Genomic DNA, 22674 nt, shown 5'->3' on the forward strand with positions numbered 1-22674 from the left:
ACCCCTGGATTAATGCATGCAGCAATTTACAAACATTTTATAGAAACTAAACACATTCTTACAAGTCTAACACCTATCTTGAACAATATTAATATATAGGCAAGCTGGTCTGGCTTCCAGCTATGAATTTGTCAGTGGTGAGCTGATGCCAACAGCCTTGGCCAGAGCTGGCACCTGGTCTGCCAGCGTCACAGCCACCCTTTCACATGCAAGAACATTTCCTTTATATTACATCACCCCACTCCTCCTGTGCACTTATGGTTTTCTAGAAAAAAACCCAATAGCAACCCTCTTATTTTTGATAGGGAATTCAAGGTGGCCTTGGACACTAGGCCAATCCAGGAGTTTAATCCTACTGCTCTAAATGTACAGTAAAGACCAAATCCTTCACAAAATGTACTTTGTGTTTAACTAGTATAGCTCAAACAAGCTGTGCAGTTTAAATGGTTATAAATCCTCCTGCATGTTGTACTCAAACACATTAAATCATCCTTAGTCATCAACTTCAGTGGAGCTGTGACAACTGACAGCAGCTAAAGATCTGCTCTAAGAAGAAAGGACATTTAGGCTCATTCAGCTCTAGCGTCTGAAACTCTCATCCAGAGCTGTGCCTGAGTAAAGACTTCAGGAATTGGCACTCTACGTTTGTTACCATACAATTTAAAAAAAGAAAACAAAGCCCTAAAATCACTCATTCAGAACTGTTGATAATTAAAGAGATTTTACAACATTAAGCGCATTATGCAAACATGTTCCATATGGACCATTGTAACATAACTGCTCTGGCTAACATAAAAAACTTAAATTCAGCTGCTGTTCTTGAAAAGTTATTTAGGAAAATACTTGTGTATTGAACTTTTAATATATTTCCTATTAGACAATTTAGAGCTGAGTGAATATTTGGCAGCACTGCTCAAAGAAATGCACACTTCTGGATTAATTTCACTGTCAGTTTTTCTTAGCTTCTAGTTTAAAGTCCACTTATGTGAAGTTGCTTTCACTGCATAAAATAGTAAAAGCATGTGAAACTGTTGCCATGGTTACTGCTTACGTATTTATAAAACCATTTACTCTGCAAAAAAATGAAGAACTGACTGCATATGTTTTGCTAAATTATATTAATTAGGAGGGACTGCAAAGGACTAATTAAGAGGCTAAGGTACAATGTTGACTTTCTTTTTCAACAGATTGGAGACATGTTTAAAGTAAGCACTTATACGGTATCTTGTTCAATGCGGTACCAAAAGAGGAAGGAAATTTGTGAAGAATATACCACAGAGAAGCTGGGGGAGGGAGAAGGAAATACAGTTTTTTACATTTTCTTGCAGTGCTTCCAGTAGAATGAATGAGCTGTCCAAATCCATATTTTTCTTACGGTATCTAGTTAAGTGTATTAGAGCAATAAGAATTCTAAGTTTTGAAAGGTTACCATACGGGAAATTGAGCACTATGGTGGAGATGAAGAGAGTGCTTGCACAACTAAGTCTTGGTGTGTGCGTTGTGCATCCTGTTTGGCAACAAGGAAGCGGTGATGTTCTGTCAGCTACTCAGTGCTTTGACAGATCTGACAAAACTGTAGAAATGCAAAAGAGTAGCTAGTCTATTTTTTTAGAACATATCAAAGTGTTTTTGTGTGAAAAATATCTTGTGACGGCAGTGGTTCTGATGTAATTAATAAACAGCAGTAAAACAATGGGTGCTTCTCGCTCTTTCTTCAGAGTGAGAATCTGTTGTCTTTGTTGTTATAAAGAAGCCAGAACTTTATCCTCTCTTTTTCCTCTTAATTTTATTAGTACCTCCTAAACCTGTCCATCTCAAACCTGGGCAGGAAAGAATTCCTCCAGCACCTTCTCGGCCTTTACCAGCTGATCCCAAGTCATCAAGAAGCTTAGTGCCTGAAGAGGAAGAAACACAAACATCATCAGGAGTCAACATCCTCATTGAAAAGTTTGAAAGTATTAGGTAAATATTTATATTTGTCTGTTTCTGCCTGTGTCATTTTTTGCATTCGGTTTGAAACTTCATCTCAATGGGAGGAAAAAAATCAAGAAATATTTATTATAGCTATTGTGTACAAATTCATATAGAGCAATTTGTCTAATCATAAACCCTAAACTTAACAGAGTACATGTGGGGACTTTATACAAAAAGCAATGTTGCCAAAAAAAGTATTGATCTATATCATGCCATCAGTCTCCAAATAGGAGTCTCCACTGAAATCAGTGAAGAGTTGTGCCTAAAAATAACCCAATGTCTGCTTTTAATAGGCAAAGTTTGGGTCGGAATTGTTTTGCTATTACAAGATCTTGATTATTGTAGTTACAATGAATGAGACTTCTGATTTTATTGATTTAAAAACTTTATAACATTCCATAAATGTCAGGCAAACTGTTTACAGTTCATGGGGAAGGAAAACAGATCACAGCATATTATAGATCAGGCTAATGTACAAGCTAGTTTCTACAGAAACTGCATTTGTTGAATTTGGTTGGTCAGTTTTACTGTAAAATTGGCTGATCTTGCAAACCCTATTCAGAGGAAATTCCCATTAAAGGCCAAGCCTGCAGGATAGGATGTGGAGTTAAAAAAAAAAAGTTTTTTTCCACTAGTTATGATATTTAAACTGGTCACATGAATTTTGAAAGTCATGCTTTGATATAGGAAAATACTACATTGCTGTCCCTTTAAAATTTCATCTGTCTTGTAAGGAGATCCCCTGCCCTGAAGGGATAATCCATTGAAGAGCAATGAGTTCCTGTCTTTAAGGAAGGGGAAAAGACACTTCCTCCCTGCAGAACAGGAGGAATTTTTAAAAGGATAGCAAGTGACTTGGCTTTGTGTGCAACTTTTGAATGAGTATTTGTTTCAGTCATTCTGACTGGAATTTTCAAAGGTTCTTAGGGGAGTTAGGGCCCCGCTGCCATTGCAACTAAATGGAAACTGGGCTCCTAACTCCCTTAAACACCTTGGAAAATCCCAGCCGCCAATTCAAATGACCAAGGTGCTTCCTCTTCATTTGTAGGCAACCTACCCACGTTCTTCAAAGAAATCAATTAAATTTAACTTTTAAGATGGAACCTGGATTGGACTCTTCCAAACAGCCAAGCCCAAGTGACTGTGAAGTGGTAGCTTCCTGTGGCAGTTCTACAAATAAAAAAAGTGAGCCAGATGAAAATGAGCCAGACGTCCTGTGCAGTGCAGAACTGTCTAATCCAGACATAATGAAAATTAAAGAGCTAAGCATCGGGGAAAACAAAAGCTATGAGGACTGTACTGGTGTGAATGTGAGCAAAGAGCCCTCTGGAGAACTGGAGAGTAAGGACTCAACCTCAGAGCTGAATGGTAATGGTAAAATTCCCAACAGAGACAGTGGAATTGACAGTCCTTCTTGTAGTGTGGCGGGAGAGACTTTTCCAAACGAAGAAGGCACAGACCAGAAGAAGTCCACTGCCTCTGGGAATCCAACAGAGATGGAAACTGACAGCAAGGGTAGCAAGTCTTCACCTGTAGAGCAGAAGAGAGACTCAACCCAGGATGAAGACAGTGACCTAGATGAGGGAAGTAGCGAGGAACAAGAGACAGCAGAAGTGCCAAAGTTAGAAGAGTTAGATGTAAACAAGGTAAGATACTTATTTGTTCATCGCTTTCAAACCTTAAATCCTGATTCTGCAACTGGCCTTGTGCTGGGGAGACACCGTTGCATCCATATTCATGGAATTTAAAGCCAGAAGGACCATTATGATCATGTAGTCTGTTGCTGTGTATACCACAGGTTATACACAGAGTTAGAATATCTCTTTTAGAAAGACCTCCAGTCTTGATTATCACTTGACTTCTAGTGATGGAGAATCCACCACATCTGTTGGTAAGTTGTTCCAATTGCACCAACGCTAAAAAAGTGCACCTTAGTTCTGGTTTGAATTTGTCTAGCTTCAGCTGTTGGATCCCTGGGTGCAGGAGTCTACCCTGTGTGGAGCTCTTGGCAGGATCGGGGCCTCACATATTCGTATTTGAAATCATAGCCCTATGGAAGTACTTGCATGTCATTTGAAGTCTTTGTTGTATTTCTTATAAAGGCGCTTATGCCTTTTTCTCTTTTATATATTGTGGGTGGAAAAGTTTCTTATTAAGGCTGAGGTCTCTGTAAATTACATTGTTTCAAGTCAGTAATACATTTGAATACAGTGTGCAAAGGGTCCAGTCCTAGAGCAGTATTACGTAACTTATGACAAGCAAGGAGCAATACTGGTTCACTGTTCAAGCAGTTCTTTGCACCTAGAAGACAACATTCTGGAATACAGAGTACTGTAGCTCACAGCTGCAACAATATACACAGCAGTCTGTAATTTTATATTAAAGGAATGTGTAATTAACTGTATTTACTAGGGCTGTCAAGCGATGAAAAATTTAATTGTGATTAATTGCGCAATTAAAAAAATTAACGGCAATTAATCGCGCTGTTAATAATAGAATCCCATTTATACAAATATTTGTGGATGTTTTCCACATTTTCAAATATATTGATTTCAATGACAACATAGAATACAAAGTGTACAGTGCTTACTTTATATTTATTTTTTATTATAAATATTTGCACTGTAAAAATAAAAGAAATAGTATTTTTCAATTTACTTAATACAAGTACTTTAGTACAGGCTGTTTATCATGAAAGTTGAACTTACAAATGTAGAATTATGTACAAAAAGTAATTGCATTCAAAAATAAAACTGTGTAAAACTTTAGAGCCTACAAGTCCACTCAGACTTACTTCTTCTTCAGCCAATCGCTCAGACCAGTGGTCCCCAATCTTTTCCATGGGGCAAGCTCCAGACGACTAGCCGCCGAGGACCGTGGCCACCAGACAAGCAGCCGCCGAAATGCCACCGTGAAGCGGCAACGTCAAGAGGCGTTGCTGCTGAAATGCTGCCAAAATTTGTGAAGTGGCAACATCAAGAGGCGTCGCCGCTGAAATGCTGCCGTGAAGCAGCGTCATCAAGAAGCGGTGACGCTGAAATGCCGCCGAAATTCGGTGGCTTTTCGGCTGTAGCACTTCTTGGTGGCATTTCAGCGGCCGCTTGTCCAGCGGCCAGTAGGCGGGCGCACATGGATGCCCCGGCGGGCGCTGTGGCACCCACAGGCACCACATTGGGGACCCCTGGCTCAGACAAACAAGTTTGTTTACATTTGCAGGAGATAGTGCTGCCTGCTTCTTGTTTACAATGTCACCTGAAAGTGAGAAGAGGCATTCACATGGCAGTGTTGTAGCCGGCATTGCAAGATATTTATGTGCCAGATGTGCAAAAGATTCATATGTCCCTTCATGCTTCAAACATCATTCCAGAGGACATGCGTCCATGCTGATGATGGGTTCTGCTTAATAACGATCCAAAGCAGTACAGACAGATGCATGTTCATTTTCATCATCTGAGTCAGATGCCACCAGCAGAAGGTTGATTTTCTTTTTTGGTGGTTCGGGTTCTGTAGTTTCTGCATTGGAGTGTTGTTCTTTTAAGAGTTCTGAGAACATGCTCCAAACTCCGTCCCTCTCAGATTTTGGAAGGCACTTCAGATTCTTAAACCTTGGGTCGAGTGCTGTAACTATCTTTAGATTGGTACCTTCTTTGTGTTTTGTCAAAACTGCAGTAAACGTGTTCTTAAAACAAACAACATTCTGGGTCATCAACCGAGACTGCTGTAACATGAAATATATGGCAAAATGCGGCTAGAACACAGAGCAGGAGACATACAATTCTCCCCCAAGGAGTTCGGTCACAAGTTTAATTAACGCATTATTTTTTTAACAAGCATCATCAGCATGGAAGCATGTCTTCTGGATTGGGGGCAAAAGCATGAAGGGGCATAGAAATGTTTAGCATATCTGGCACGTAAATACCTTGCAGTTCTGGCTACAAAACTGCCCTGTGAATGTCTGTTCTCACTTTCAGGTGACATTGTAAATAAGAAGCGGGCAGCATTATCTCCTGTAAATGTAAACAAACTTGTTTCTTTTAGTGATTGACTGAACAAGAAATTGGACTGAGTGGACTTGTAGGCTCTCAAGTTTTACATTGTTTTGTTTTTGAGTGCAGTTATGTAACAAAAAAATCTACATTTGTAAGTTGTGCTTTCACGATAAAAAGATTGTACTACAGTACTTGTATGAGGTGAATTGAAAAATACTATTTCTTTGGTTTATCACTTTTACAGTGCAAATATTTGTAATAAAAATAATATCAAGTGAGCACTGTACACTTCGTATTCTGTGTTGTAATTAAAATCAATATATTTGAAAATGTAGAAAAACATCCAAAACATTTAATACATTTCAATTGGTATTCTATTGTTTAACAGTGCCATTAAAACTGAGATTAATCGTGGTTAATTTTTTTAATCGTAATTAATTTCTTTTAGTTAATCGTGTGAGTTAACTGTGATTAATTGGCAGCCCTAGTATTTATCAAACGTAGTAGTAGAATTGGTTGGAAATTTTTCCAGCAATAGATAAAATGCTGTTGCGCCTGTTTCCTTGACCAATTTACACCATCTTATATTAGCAAGTCTGGCTCATTGTGTAGACTTTATTATAAAATCATTGTTATATAGCAAGAATATAAGGCCTGATTCTCCTCCAAAGTACCCTAATGTAAATTGGGAGCAATTTACTTGAAGACAAAGCTGTAATACCAGTGTGAGTGAGAGGAGAATCAGATCCCTGGATCCAGGAACATTTACAGGCCTCCACTTCCAAAGGCAAATGTAGCAACCCAAGTGAATCTTGTGGTGATGGGCTCAGAACTTGTTAATAATATTTGTAAATCCACATGCATCAAACACAGTGTTCTAGTTATTAGTTCAGTGTTACTAGTATGAGTCATGTCAGAAGGAAGGACAAAAACATTGATTTTGGTGTCACTGGGACCATTAACTTCAGAGAAATAGCTGACATTAAGGCAAAACTTGAAAGTTTATTCTGGCAAATGCTGCTTCTCAAAGTGAAGGTTGTTTACATTTTCCAAGCAGCGTGATGAATGAATACACAGTCCATTCTAATGTCAAACAAAACTTTCCTGCGTAATTGTAATAGTTTATCTTTATGCAGCTAGAATTTTTCATATGGGGGATCCCAAAGTGCATTATAGGCTTAACCAACTGACACTAAAATGTAATTGTCTAAAAGATGGCTTCACCGACTGTATAAGTCTACCAACCCTGAGCTGGAGACCAGCAACCATTCAAGAGTATACACAGCACAGCAGTGCTCCAATTTCAGAATAAATACTGAGAGAAAAGAATCACTGTCTGGCAGATAGCGGAACCCTGAGCAATAACTAATGTGGGTTTGATAAACTACAGCTACTTGGAAAAACCTGATTGCTCTTTTGACAGAACTACACCAGTGGTCAATGAGGGTAACACAGCAGAGGAGATGTACAGTATTTGGATTTGCCTCCCTGTGCATTTTCTGTAGTTCCCCAAAACTGCAGAGACCATGAGAACCATGAACCTGACATAGATTTTATACCATCTGCACTGGACAATGAAGACTTTATAAAGTCTATATCAGGTCCAGGGCTACTGTGGACCTGCTATGGTCTGATGTAGGTGCTGTGGACTTAAACATTTGCAGGAAGGTAAAAATGGAGTCGTGCAGGAATCAGGGTATGGGGGCTTGAGAAGCTGAATCAGGGGGCTATCTGGGCACCCAGGAAGGCTGCAGGATCTGCTTAAGGCCAAAGGAAATCTGCAGAGGACTCTGAGTGAGGGCTAGAGGGAAAGCCCTTTGAAACGGAGTGGTGCAGGATTCATCAGAAACTACTGGGAGAGGATTCAGAGAAAGGGACATAGTGAAGTTCTTCAGGTGTGTGGGTCCCCTGACCTATAGAAGTGAGCTCCCCTTTCCTCTCTGGCTCCCCCAGGTCTCGATTTCTACTCATTTTCCTAGCTTGCTTCCAAGCAGGCCTTCTAAACCTCATAAAACTGGTTGCAGTTTTTAGTAGGTCTTCAGGAACCATTCATTTATAAAGTCTGCATTCAAGTCTGCCAGTACTGCGGGCTTCTGTAAGATTTATAAAAAGTTCACACTAGTCCATGCAGACTTTATAAAATCTTCATTAGGCCCAGGTTCCGATCAGGATTTAGAGCAAGTCTTGGGGACTTCAGAAGAGCTGCGCTGTGGCAAAGCTGGGAAGAGGAACGGGGGCAGTGGTTTTCAACCCGGGATCCGGGGCCACGAGCAGGTTTCAGGGGGTCAGCCAAGCACGGCCAGCGTTAGACTCGCTAGGGCTCAGGGCAGAAAGCTGAAGCCCCGCCGCTTAGGACTGCAGCCCTGGGCCCTGAGCTCCAGCACCCAGGGCTGAAGCCGTAGCCTGAGCAACTTAGCTTCATGGTGCCCCTTGTGGCGTGGGGCCCTAGGCAATTGCCCTGCTTTCTACCCCTTAATGCCGGCCCTGGCTTTTACATGGAGAAAAACAGTTGTGGTACGGGTGGGCCGTGGAGTTGTTATAGCATGTTGGGGAAGGGGCGGGGGTGTCTCAGAAAGAAGAAGATTGAGAAACCCTGGTATAGAGCCTGAGGAAGCATGGGAAGGCTGGGAGTGGAGGAGAGAGAGTGTGCAAAAGCCAGTTGAGAAGCTGGGGATCTAATGAGAGCTTCAGGAACCACAGGTGAAATTCTATGGGGAATCTGAGCTACCGATGGGTCACTTGGCTGGGGGAGTTTGTCATACTTCCAGGGAACCTATCTGACTCCCTTGGCACACCACAAAGTCTGCAGAATCCTGGCTGGCCATTTGCTGTTGACTTACTTCAAAAGTATGCCTTTATCTGCCTCATAGTTGGTCCTGTGCACTAAACCTCCTGTGGAGTTTCTAGATCAAACTTTTTCTGAGATAAACGATGACTAAAAAAGACTTATTCGTGTTTTCTAAATTACACAGATTTTTTTTTCCTAAGACTCAATCTCAAAAATAGCGGGCCTGAATTTCTATACACTAGGCCAAAAGGCCGTGCAAGATCAAGTAAGAACACTTGTCTGGGTATGGGAAGGGCCTGGAAATTTGGACAGCATCAACAAGAAAAGTGAAAGAGTTCTTGAGCACACAAACATCATCGTAGTGCTGCAAATGTCCTTGCTTATGTAGAACTCTCTGGACTCTAGTCCTACTAGCAGGGCTTTCTGAATCAAACATGTGCTGCTGCTTGTTGTTTATTTGTACTGAGGTGTAGTGCTTAAGAGTCCCAGCCATGGATAGGACCCCTTTTGCTAGGTGCTGTACAAACACAGAACAAAAAGAGGGTTCTTGTCCCACGGAGCTTACAGTCTAATCTATTGGTGATAGCAGCAGCAGGCTGATATTTTCGATGATGATGTGTATAAGAATCTAGACAAGATACCTTTATACTAACCGTATGACTGTGCTCCAATAATTTTTGGTTTTCATGTAGGTGATCCTTTACTAAGACTCAATTTTGGAAATATTGTATTTCTTTAGTCTCCTGTGATAAACCTTCAGAGCTCTGTCACTTAATTCCAACACCAAAACTAAAAATGCTACAGAGTCAGATTGTAGAAGGGCTTGGATGGCTCAGGGATTGAAGCCTTACCCTGCAGTCCACTGGTTCAAGTCGAATTGGTAGTAACAGAAAGTTGTTACAATCTGAGTGCTGTTCAGTGGTATTTGTGAACTGACATGATTGTCCAGTCCATCTCCCAGTGGATGTGTGTCACTTTTGCAAAATCCCCACAAAACCAGGAGATGTGAATCAGGCACTTTTCTCACTGGCCCTGCAGTCACCAACACATTTTGTTTTCCAATTTAAAGTTTCTTTGAAGATTAAATTCAGCTAGTTGAACCTCAGGTTGCCAAACAGAAAAGGGAGATCTATGCATTTACTGTTTGTATTGTGGACTGAAGGCTCACCAGATGTAAAATGTTACAAAGATAATAAATGACGCAGTCTCAGTCCTACCGTATATATTCAAGTCAAACTGGACTCCCAGGAAGATTTGTTTTTGTAAGGAATGCAGGCCCAAACCAGATTTATCCCTTGTGTAATTGTAATGGGATGGATTTGGTTCGTTTTAAAGATGTGCTTTACTGACACACCAACATTTTATAAGATATTTGAGTTCCAGGGTGCAGCATTTATAATAATACACCTTGCTCCTCTTAGATCACTTATGTAATTAAATATATAATGTAAAGTTTTAATTGTGAGTTTTAAATAACATAAACCTTGTATTTGAAGTAAAGCTAATTGTTACTTAGTTTGGTGCTTTGAGTAGGTTAGGGAATCTGTAAATAGAGACTTAACTTTGCAATTTAAATGAGAAACTTTTGAGGGGAAGGAATTATCCTTATCACTGGGATTTCCATATTACATTGCCACATTGTCCTCCGTTCCGCCTCCTTGATTCTGCTCACTTTGACTGTTACGGTTGTTGGGTGCTATGGAATGAACTGGGGAAAGCCCAGAGCATGCTCATTGCCTTACCTGACACCCTTGTGGGGAGGAGAACTGGGAAGGTTTGAGGCTGCCCTGTCTCAATTGACTGTTCCATTACTGCTCATTCTGGAGCTGTCAGCTGGAGAAAGGTAGGGCCCAATCAGGCTGAAAGTTTATTTTACTCTCCCCAAAACCAGTTACTGTGTGGAAGAGAGGTTTCCCTTGAGATTAAAAAGCTCCTGCACAGTTATAAGGGAATGAGGAAACATCAATCACCATCAGCTTTTGAGATTGGGGGCAGAGAGAGTGCATCCTCTCTGTCTGAAAAGGACTTTTTAGGGAAAAAAAATCATGCCACGGGTTGGACCTGTTTCTTCCTGCTTTTTCTCTACACACACTTTCACACCCATACAAGTGCCCCAGTCTTTGCAGCCATGCAGCAGGGGTAACTAGTAACTGTAGTAACATCCATGTCTCTGGAAAGCTTTGTATCTTGTAGACAGAACAGGGTGCATAATTACAGCTGCAGGTTGGTTTAATAATGACTTGATGATTCCCAGTCCACCAAGTTAAGTGGAGCTCATGAATAATCGCTGATCCCCCCCCCCCCCCAAAAAAAACCCCACCCCTTTTGAATCAATAAACCTTTGCTGGTGAAGTACTATTCCCTACTGTGACGCTTGTATTGTTCTCTTGACTAGTTTTAAATATTCTATGTCATGTAGCTTCCCTTTGGAATCTAACACATCTCACTATCAGCACACAATTATTTTTAAGTGATTAGGATTTTTATCTGTCTTTTGTCAAAATGAAAACGGACAAGGGGAGCTTATCAGTTTTGGTAATGTCTCAGAAAACGTCAGCAGCACAAAAACTGAGACATGTTAGCCTTGATATACTTACAAGAGAGGGAATGAAATGAAAGTGGGATTGGAGCCACTATCATGTTCTATAGACTGTTAATGTCAGGATTTTTGGTGGAGCTACTGCTTGGTATGGACTGAGTAATACTTTTGAAAGTGAGAACATTTTTTCATGTATTTTTATTTAAATGTTTGCAGTAAAAGGAAAAATAAGTAGAGAAACTCCTCCTCCTCCTCCCCCCTCCCCTCCCCCGGTTGTCTATCACTGTACTATTTGAGTGTCTTTCACATAAAAACGATAGCAATAGCAAAGCCTATAGGGGACTCCATGCAGTCACTAGCTTATCTCCTCTTGTGGGTGAAAACTCTGGTGTAGTGATTTCAGGTTTTTTGTTTTTTCATTGATTTGTTTTTCAGTTTTTGTTGGAGGGTGTCTTTGGATAGAAAGGGGTGTCGATGTTGTGTTATTACTATGGTATTTGCAGTGTTTTTGTTGCTGTGTTGTTCCCAGAATATGAGACACAAGCTTGTCTCCTTCACCAACAGAAGTTGGTCTAATATAAGATATTACCTCACCCACTTCGTCATTACAGTGGTGGAAATATGTCGTCAGCTAGGAAGGTTTTGCAATGTTTCCTAAAGATGCTCAGGCTCTAGAGTCATCTAAATTCCTCTGGAAGTTCATTCCATAGCTGGATCCCCTCATTGTCCCTAGCTCTCATGTACTTCATCCTGGGCTGTGTGATCTGCACTGTCTCAGGGCACACAACTGTCTTGGTAGTTCATAGATCGTAATTAGGTCTATAATGTAGTTGGGGATTGATCTATTTATTCCATTGAAAATTAGAATCAAGACCATAAACAGCCATCAGAACTTGACAAGGTGGTTGGGCTTGACCATGGATGTGATGTGCTCACAATGGCTTAAACTGTGGAGGACATCACAAGGAATATATTGTAAGATTAGAGAGGAAGGCTGATCCAGAGGTTCGGGTGCAAACCTGGAACTTGGGAGACCCATGTTCAATTCCCTGCTCTGTGACTGATGTCCTGTGTGAACTTTGTCATCACTTTGCATCTCTCTGCCACAGTTCTGTATCTGTAAAATGGAGTTAATAATATCTCCCTTCCTCACAAGGGCATTATGAGGATAAATACATTAAAGATTTGAGGTACTCAGATACTTATATGCCCCCCATGCTGTACTGTATTACTTTAGATATAGGTCCTGCTGTGGCTATGTATCTTCTATACAATAGATTATTTCTTACAAAGAGGCCAAAAAACCACGCCTCAATCTCAAAGAAAGATCTTCCTGTTCTCTTGCTATTTTCTATTCCCAACATCACCATCGCCAATAATACCTCTTGGGGAGGAGAGATGCCGAAGTATAGGCTGTAACTGTGTGTGGGGGTTGGCTCCTATATCATCCTGGACTATGGGTGCAACATAATGGGTTTATTCAAGAGAATTGGCCATATTGAATCTCGTTGCTCCATCAAGTCCAGTATTCTGCTGCTGGCTGTGACAAGTATCTGAATAGAACTCTGCATATTTGTTTTCTATATAGTTTATTGAAAGTTCAGTCTGTCTCAAGGTTGAAGAACTAGACAGCCTACATATAAGTGGAGTTTCAGTTCCAATTTTGTGGCGTAATTTATCAGTTGGGAAACTTGACCTGGATTTCTGGATCAAACTATTGGTCAGATTATCTCTGTGTGTTCCAAATAACTTTTTTGCTTTAAAGAGGATGTGAAATCATTGTTTGCTTCCTGATTCAATCTTTAAAGGCACACCATTCTAAAGGTCGAAACAGGTTTCTTAATTTATTTCTTTAGTGGTTTATGTGCAATGGAGTGTTGCCTCTTTGTTTCCGAAGTCAGTGACATTTAAATGCCACCGATATATCCACCTAATTTTCCCTAAAGTGCGCAGTCTTTTTGTCTTAATGGTGGTTAAGAAACAATGGATTTGCTATTTGATCACAATCAATTTATTGGCAACCCCTGGGATAGCGAGGCATCCAGGCTACAAGGAAGTGGATTTAATAGCCTACGAAATAGATAACCTTTCACTACTGTTTTCAACTTTTTTGTTTTTGTTTTTGTTTTTTTGAGTGGGAAGTTTTTCCATAACAATCATTTGCCAGAAACTTTTGTGATTTTAAAAAGAGCATGATCGTATTTGACTTTGGATTACTTTTCACATAAGATATATTTTGCTAGTCTGTCTGTTTGGCAAGATTCAAGACACACCCATCTTATAATCAATTGGAGATACTAGCTGTGTATACCTGTTGACGTAACCTGCAGCTCTACATAGTCTATGAGGAGTTAGTGCCATGTGTCACTTGAACAGTAATTTCCCCCAGATTTAAAGTCAAGGCTTGGATTTGACCTGTTATTTCGCTGTGATGTATGTTCTTAACATAATCACTGCTCTAATGAGCACCTCCGCAAGTGTGTGTGCTTTCTAGGGGGGAGAACCCATTGGAATTATGGGTGGTTGTTCATCTGACCCAACTGTTCTTGTGTCCCCTCCCACTTCTATACAATATGCATATGAGGCAGAATGCCCCCCATTTGCCTCTATGGGTGGGGGAGCTTGATGGGGCTGTCTCTGAAGGGGGACAATCCCAGCGGTGAGAAAGGGGACACTTGAAGAAAGACACCAAGTAGCTTCTCCCCTCCCCCCATGAGTCTCTGGGACCCACTGGCCAGCTGGGAGGGAGAGGTGCCAGCATTCCACAGCTCCCAGGATTTAACCTGGAGTGGGGGCCATGTCTAGCCTCTCTTGGCTCCATTCCAGCATCAAAGAATTACTCACCACTCCCCTGCTTCCCTCTTGGTCTAGGGCAGAAGCAATCTGCACTCTCCCATATGTTGGTACAGCTTACTTCCCTTTCAGCTCTGGCTCAGCTGCACTGTCTCTGGCACTGGAGGTAAGGCGGGGTTTTGCGGAGTCTTGGCTATGCCCTCTAACCCTCTCCTGTTTCCCCCACTCCACCCACTTCTGCAGGAGGAGTAGCAGAGTAGCAGTGGCTGCTCTTCCTAATGTGTGTGGGGGAGCAATTTGGATAGCTTATCCCAGGAAATAAGGGAGCACTTCACTCTCTTGCGTGGGTGCCTAGTAGGGCACTTGATTGAAACTCTGAGTAAGTGCAGTGCACACTCACAGCAGGCAAGCTGTACAACTAGGCTTTGTGTGTGTAATTACCCATTTGCCTCTGTGACTGTGATAACTGCTCACACCGTTTCAGAGATCCCTCTGCATATGCGTGAACCTGGGCCTCTACTTTAGGAACATTTGGTCCAGTGTTTTTGCAAAAGTAGAATTTGCCCCGTTTTTTAGTGTTGGAGAATAACTATGGCCACATATGCATTGTGGTTGGGAAGAAGTAATTGGACTGCTTGAAAAGGAACGAATGACCATAGTGCAATCAGTACTTTCAACATGCTGTAATAAGCTTCTCGTGTCTGCAAATTAAATGCCTACTGCTTCCCTTTTTCTTGTCCTTCTGCTCATTCAGCCAGCATAATACTTAAACTACTTCAGAATATTTTTAACAACTGTAATATACAACATGGCTATACTGACTAATCATCCAGCGAGAATTTGAGGAAGAACAGAAGTTGAGCGTATTTATAACACGTGTATAGCCAGTAGGGGAACATATTTGACAACTTCCTGAAAATTACACTCGTGCTATCTGTACAATATGTGCTTATTAGTAAAGCTAACTTCACTGGTGCCCATTGTACATTATCAAGAATTTATTTATACATAGTCTGGAGTTTAAGTTTACAGGTATCTTTAGTCATTTATGCTAAATAAATAAAATAATCTGTCTGGCCATTACTCCCAAGAGTAAAAGTTTGTTTCAGTGCTGAGTTTATGCTTGGTTAAGCCTTAGAGCCTTAATATTTTTCACATAATGCTGAACTCAAAGATATGGCTGGATGACTACATTATAATCAGCTAGTGATTTCATTCCACACCGCAATAGTGGCATTTATACAGCTCTTTCCATCCAGAAGATCTCAAAGCACTTTCCAGAATGGGCAAACATCACTTTCTCCATTTTATATGTAGGCAATGAGAGATTAAGTGACTTTCCCATGAAGATACATGTGCGCCAGGATCTTCCTCACACCACAGAAAGGACAGGTTCAGGGTTGGGAGTGAACCGCGCCAGGTATGCGCCCGTGCTCACGACTCCATGGCAGAGCTGCCAGCTGACATCCCCGGCGGGCCACAAAACTAGGGTAGAATACAAGCTGGCCACCGGGGTTCCCCACCCTCCACAGCTGGTACTAGGTCCCGCCACTTGGTGTCCAGGTGGGACACGAGGGTGGGGAAATGAGGCATGTGGAGCACCAGCGTATACAGTTGTTCTCTCGGCGCGGTTCGGAAACAAACTGGCTGCAGAGCACATTGTTGCCTCGTGGTCTATAATGTCTTCATCCATATGGCAGTTTGCTTTGTGTTAATTTTACCTTTATAAAATGTAGAACCTGGAAGTTTCATGCTTTTTTTGTCCTAGTATCTTTAGGGCCAGATTCTGTAACCTTACTCACGTTGATCAGTACTTTATTCCAAGAATACTAATCACAGAGTTAAGTATGGCTCAATCTTGGTATTCAAACTACAGAAGGCTGCAAGAGTAGGACTGGCTATAACAATTAATTCACTTTGTTAAAGGTTATGCCAGTGAGAAAATTACCAACCAAGCATTCATTTAAAACGTGCAAGGTGACTATAAAGGGAAATGATTGAAAAATACAGGCACTTATGTTGTCAGTAGCTACCGGTGTGGTGTTCTGCTCTTGTTCGATGGTGATAACAGTCGGTTGCGTGCGTGTTCCCTCTGTGTGCTGCCCCACGCAGATAGCTGACACAGCAAACCCCGAGAGAACCCCCAATGACCACAGACTCTAGTAAGGTACGAAGGAACCCGAGCCAGGTTTATTGTCAAACGAAGCACAGTAATAGTTTCCTATAGACTCTAAAGGACATACTACGAATATGTGCCCCCTGGCAATGGACACAGCTCAGTCAGTGGCGGGACACTCCACTGCCCTCTAGGCCAGACAAAGATGCACACTCCGGGACCTACTTTTATACAGTTACAGGACAGATTACTCATCCCTACTGACATATTGAGGTACAGCCCCTTGGCTCATTAGGGTGCTGTCTCCCCCTGTCCTTTTGACCCTGTCTTTAAGATGCACCTGCCTGTTCCTTGTTATGTCTATGGAGTGTCCTTGTATCGGGCTGTCCAGGTGCCATCTTGGCACAAGTTCCTCTTATTAACACTTATATGTGAATGCACCTGCTTCTAACAACCCTCTTCTCGCCAACTTCTGTGAGTGAGGCTTGCCTCTGGCTCACAGCCCAGCTTTTGCTTAGCAATGCCTGGAAGTACTTTGGTTCAGGCTTCAGGCCTCAGACTGGGCCTCTGACACAAGTGTTTGTTTCAGGGCCTCATCTTACTACAACTTAAATGCCCATATCTCTGCCATCACCAACAGTTGCTGCTGTAGAGTAATATCACTTTAAAGTATTAGGTCCAGTTTGAGCTAAAATTATCTTTAGCCATTGTTTGGTATTTAAACAGATGTCAACATGTTTTTCAGAAATGTAAACTGAGTTACAGATGGTGAGGCCCAGGACGTTAAAAGTAACTGTGTGCTATATAAAGCTTTACTTTTGAAAAGTAATGTATTTGATTGAAATGAATTCTTTTCAAGTTCTGAATTCAAACAATTGAAAAGATAGCTTTAGCGGCTGGCATGGTGGTCAGGTTAAAGCAGGTTAAACTTCACGCCTTTCACTAAGAAACTCCTTCATTTTCAGCAAAATTGGCACGTAACTAACTTTCTCCTCATGAAGAGATCCATCCATTCCTAACAACTTGAACAACCAGAGAGATACCTTGGTATAAAGTAATATGTTTTTTTATTTCCCCTTTGCAAATTCAAAGGTTATGAAAGCAGTGGTGTCCCATCATTTACTATAAATAGTAGGCACATAGATCAGTACTTATTCTGTGTAGAGTCAGGTAGGACACAATGCAATACGTTTAAAATGATACATTATTTCAGTTTACTTTACACACTATGATTTTAATATTGGGAAGGTTGGAATAAGAGTTTATTTCACAGGACAGCTATATCATAAATTATCCCATTGCCCACAGCAAGCTGAGGAATTGCGTCAGAGTAAGATGAAAGAAACATCTTTATAGAACAATCCAGGAAATGGATTCCTATCCTCTATCAGTTAGTGGTTGATTTAAGTTCTGAATCATGTATGTTTTATCCTAGCTAATGTAACTGTAGAGTTCTCATTTATCCATATAAATATCTAATTTCTGAATTCTGCTAAGTTCTTGATCTCAATTCTATTTTGCGACAGTGAGTTCCACAGGATAAACTTAAGTATTTTCCTTTTATTAATTTAAATTTGTTGGCTTTAAGTTTCACTGAATGTTCCCTGGTTTTGATTATAAACAGGGATTAATAGGAACACTTGATTTACCTTCTCTATGCAAAAAGTACCCCTATCATGTCCCCTATTATTTATCTCCTCTCTAAACAGTCCAGTCTTTTCCATATCTCCTCTAACGGAAATCTTTTCATACTTTTAATTATTTTTGTCACTTGTCTCTGGTCCCTTCTGTTTTTTATGTGTTTTGGGGATGGGATGATCAGAAGTGGATGAAGTATTTTCTGTAAGGCTATACCATCCATTTATATTAATGACATTCCAATATTTTCAGTATTATTTTATCTCTCATTTGTAATCACCCCATTATTTTGCTTTTTTGATCACCACTGCACATTGAGCAGATGTTTTCATTGAGTTGCCCACAGTGAAATCCATGTTTTTCCCTTCAGTGGATACAATTAATTTAGCATCCAGCACTTTGTATAAGCAGTTCAGAATTTTCCTTCAAAATATGTTAGATTCCCTTGAATTTCTCATCTCTGTGTCATTGCCCAATCATTGAGGTCTCTGGAGTTTCTCAGTCTTCTAACCTTGACTAACCTAAATAGTTTATCTGTACATATTTTGCCCTTTTTCTGCTCATCCATTTTTCCAGATTATTAAAAGTTTAATCATTTTAATACTAAATACTGATGCTAGTACAGAAACTTCTCAAGTTTCCCTATCTTTACAGGGTAATCGTCTGCCAATTTAAAAACCTGTATATTTTCTAATGGGACCACTAGAGAGAGAGGAGATATTTGTTTGATCATAAGCATACAGTTTGCATTTAAAATCTTCAGGGCCACCCAGAGGATTCAGGGGGCCTGGGGCAAAGCGGCGCTTGTACTCACCAGGCGGCGCTCCGAGTCTGCGGTGGCAGCGGCGGGTCCTGCACTAGGCAGCACTGAAGGACCTGCCGCCGAAGACTCAGAGCGACTGATGGGCCACCCGCCGCCAAAATGCCGCCGAAGACCCGGACTGCCGCCGGCTGAGTAAAGGGAAAGGGATTCTTGGCCAGGGCTCGCAGGGCCCCTGTGGGGCCCGGGGGCAACTTGCCCCACTTGCGCCCTCCCTCTCCCTCCCCCCCCGCCCCCCCCCTCCCCGGGCGGCCCTGAAAATCGTGGATACTACAAATTGTTGATGGATAGTAAAGAATTTGTCAAGAGGATAAATGTATTTCAGTCTGCAACATGCTGACTCAATGAACTTTAAGTTCTGTAAGACTGAAGTGGGGACGTTATAGTCAATGTCAAGTGATTGAATTATGTAAAAACCAGAACTGGGGGAAAATAGTTTGGTAGAAAGACTAGCACTAGGAATAATGGGATGAAAATAAGACAAGGTGAATTTAGCCTGAATATCAGAGAGAACTTCCTAATAGCAAGTGGAAGAACCTCTCAAGGGAGGTAGTGGAAGCTGCATCCTCATGCATTCAGAACTACACCAGGCATTAGAAATATACTGTAGTGTATTCTGGTTTGTAGTCCTTGCTCGTGAATTTAAAAATGGACATCAGGTAGAGTGGTGTCTAGCACGTTAGTCACCAGATTAGTGTGCTAATATTTGTAAAGGCCTGAAAACAGAATTTAAAGATTTTCTGGTTTTGGGTATTCTATCATTTGTAGCAAAATATAGAGAACTGAAGTGCTATCACAGCCAGCCATTACATGTTAATTAGGTTTTAGACAATAACTTTGAAAATACACTAGCAGCAAACAGAGCCTTTGATTAGAAATGCTGGGGTAGTTTCTCCCAAGGGATAACTTAATTCATTTCAATAGCTACCCCAGGGATGAATTAATATTAGTGAGTCTTGGGAAATAGAATGTTTGATAAAAATAGGGTTTCTATTAATTCTTGGATAATTTCATTTGTAATATTTTTTTCAGTGTACAGAGCCGCAAAAGCTGTTCAACATTGCCAATGAACTGCTTCATACAGAAGAGGCTTATGTTAAAAGACTGCATCTACTGGACCAGGTAATTCTGCTTTGATCAACTTGTGCTTCTTATTCAATACACAAAACAGATTTCTTCAGATAAATGTGGATGTTGTGATTACTTTGTACGTAGTTTAAGACTTTTTCTGTGACATCAGATTATTAGTAAGAAAAAGTAAAATTTAGATAAACATTATAGGTAGGGTTGAGAGTTGGCTTGGTAATTTCACCTTAAAATCGTGGATGAGTCATAGAAAGTGTTACTAAAATGCAGTCATGATCTTGCCATTTCTTAGTAGGTTACTCACTGCAAAACACTTCTTCCTCTCCATCCTCCAGTCCACAGTTCCATTTCTACTTCCTTTTTCTCTGGCTTCCAGTATTCTTAAACTGACTGGTATTTCCAGCTCAGGCTCCAGATCGACAGCTCTTGTACCATTTACAACTCAGCCTACAGGTATTGCTCATGCTTTGGTCCCCATTAGAGTGACTGTGCACAAAGTAGGTTAAGTGCACATGGTAGAGAAGCTGGCTGCCAAAAGCCAAAACTGGTTTTGCTGATGGAAGGAGGAGTTCAGCTTACTAGAGACAAGACAGTAGATGTTGGAGGGGAGGGATAGCTCAGTGGTTTGAGCATTGACCTGCTAAACCCAGGGTTGTGAGTTCAATCCTTGAGGGGGCTATTTAGGGAACTGGGGTAAAAATCTGTCTGGGGATTGGTCCTGCTTTGAGGAGGGGGTTGGACTAGATGACCTCCTGAGGTCCTTCCAACCCTGATATTCTATGATCCTATGGTTGAAGAAAGTGGTGGTGGAGAAGGGCTCTAAAATCCCGTGATCTGTGCTGAGTACCATTAAAACAGGCCATAAGGAGTAGGAAAGAATCAACTCAGCTACCAGCACTGTAGGGATCAGGTACTTAACCTTGTGAATTCCTTCCTAGAGAAACTGACCAAATGCCTCACAAAGCTTACTTAGAAACCAAGCAAGTATACAGCCCATATTCTTAACCTCAAGTAGAAAATGATATATGTGTACAAATAGGATGAATAGATATAGTACACCATAACCTTTACGGAGATATATTACATGGCACAGGCAGCACAAAACATATTCCAGTTATGTCATACGTATATTTATAAGCACCCCCCCATTAAGCCTTATGGGGTACACTGTCACACCCTCCCCCTGAACTTACTGCCAGAGACTTGGACACTGTCCATGGTGGAGGCAGTACCTGTAAAATTTCTGTTTGTCTTTGGTTACACTCCTTTTCAGTACCTTGAACCCATATGATGTCATTCCTAGGGGTTCTGGCCCATTTTGGGGGTCCTGGTCCCCAGATGCTTGCAAACAGGTTGGGGTGTAGTATTGCTAACAGAATGCAGACAGTAATATCTGTTAAAGTGGAGGTGTCTTGGCATTTAGCCACCAATGCCATGAGGCAGTGTGCCTCAGTTTCCCCTTCTACACAGCAGCATGGGCCCGTTATGCTTTTGCTGCTTTTTACAGGTATGGGTTGAAAAGTAACATGCTGGTGGGGCTGTCTTGTCACCATCCCTAGCATGTACAGCAGTTTCTTCCACAAATCAGGTATGTCCCACATCTTTAAAGGGTTTACCACTAGTATGAATTCTTTTGTTTTATCCCATAGCAAAAGACACAAAAATTAGCAAAAGACACAAGGTTAACAGCAAATCTACGGTGGACAGGCTTCGTTCACTCAATTTGACTTGTTTAGCGTCTATTGCATTTTCCCAGTTCTCTGTGCCCTTTGGTAGACACTCTGATGCAGATTCTTTTGCCTCTTTGGGGAGAGCTTCTAATTCAGGCATGTGTTTGGGTCTTTGGCCAGGAAAGGGTGTATTGCAACCATGCGTTGTCCCCTCCCTCTCTGGGCTGGGCCCCACTCCCTTGTGAAGTTCCACCCATGCAGAGATTCCCCCGCCCCCCTTGGAGAGAGAGTTTTATCTCTTACAAATGTAGCAAGAACAAAATTTTTCAATGGGGTGCTCTGGATCCCTTTGGGCACCCCACTTTCTGTTCCCAACAGGTCAGCTGGATGGACCCCCCTCCAGGAGACCTGACCCCCAGGTTTCCCTTAAAACCTGATCCACAGGAGAGGGGGCTGGCATTTTAAATGCAGACTTTTCACCCTCCTCTTGGGAAAGTACCCCCCTACAAAAGGTGGGCGGACACTCTGGCCCCCCCTCACCTTCCATCTGGGCTTCCCTCTCTGGGCTCCCCTCTGGATCCGACACTCTTGTGTCCTCCAAAAGGGAAGGTGACCCTGTTCCAGCTGTGGGCTCACAGCTACCAGCTATGATAGACCTCTCACTGGCCAGCAAAATCCCCCCCCTTTCACTCGGGTTGGGCTGGCACCCAGCTACAGAGTTCTTGTGGCCTGTTCCCACCACAGCGGTCACCAGGACCCCAACTTCCACCTTCGGGACACATGTCTCTGTGCACCCCAGGGCAGGCCCTGCCCCCTGCTGACCTGCAACTTCCTGGCAGTCAGGAGCTGTGGTGGCCTCCTTGCTGCAAGGTGGTACATCCCCCTCCCCTGGGGAGACAATTACAGTAGGGTTACCATATCTAACAAATAAAAACAGAGGACCCTACACGGGCCCTGGCCCCGCCCATTTCCCCACCCCCCACCCTCGCCCCAACTCCGCCCCTTCCCCGCCCTAACTCCGCCCCCTCCTCCCTCCCACTCCCAGCCACGCGGAAAGGGCTGCCCAAGCGCTACCGGCTTCACGGTTTGCTGGGCAGCCCCCAGACCCTGCGCCCCCGGCCGGCGCTTCCCCACAGCTGGAGCCCGGGAGGGGAAGTGCCCAGCCGGGGGCGCAGGGTCTGGAGGCTGCCCGGCAAACCGTGAAGCCGGTAGCGCTTGGGCTTCGGGCAGCCCCCTTGCCTCCAGACCCTGCGCCCCCAGC

At 42.2% G+C, this 22674-nt stretch overlaps 1 protein-coding gene across 2 annotated transcripts in view; it reads left to right on the forward strand.

Moving 5' to 3' along the window:
• FGD3 (FYVE, RhoGEF and PH domain containing 3) overlaps positions 1–22674 on the forward strand; it is a 192018-nt gene that overhangs the window by 100298 nt on the left and 69046 nt on the right. For both annotated transcript variants that reach the window (XM_034776446.1, XM_034776448.1), the window contains exons 3-5: positions 1794–1962; positions 3023–3620; positions 19690–19779. In XM_034776446.1, the coding sequence (XP_034632337.1) occupies positions 1794–1962; positions 3023–3620; positions 19690–19779 (857 nt within the window). The remainder of the gene's footprint in view (positions 1–1793; positions 1963–3022; positions 3621–19689; positions 19780–22674) is intronic.

This window comes from Trachemys scripta, chromosome 7 (assembly GCF_013100865.1).
Source record: "Trachemys scripta elegans isolate TJP31775 chromosome 7, CAS_Tse_1.0, whole genome shotgun sequence".
NCBI classification, from domain to species: Eukaryota; Metazoa; Chordata; order Testudines; family Emydidae; genus Trachemys; species Trachemys scripta.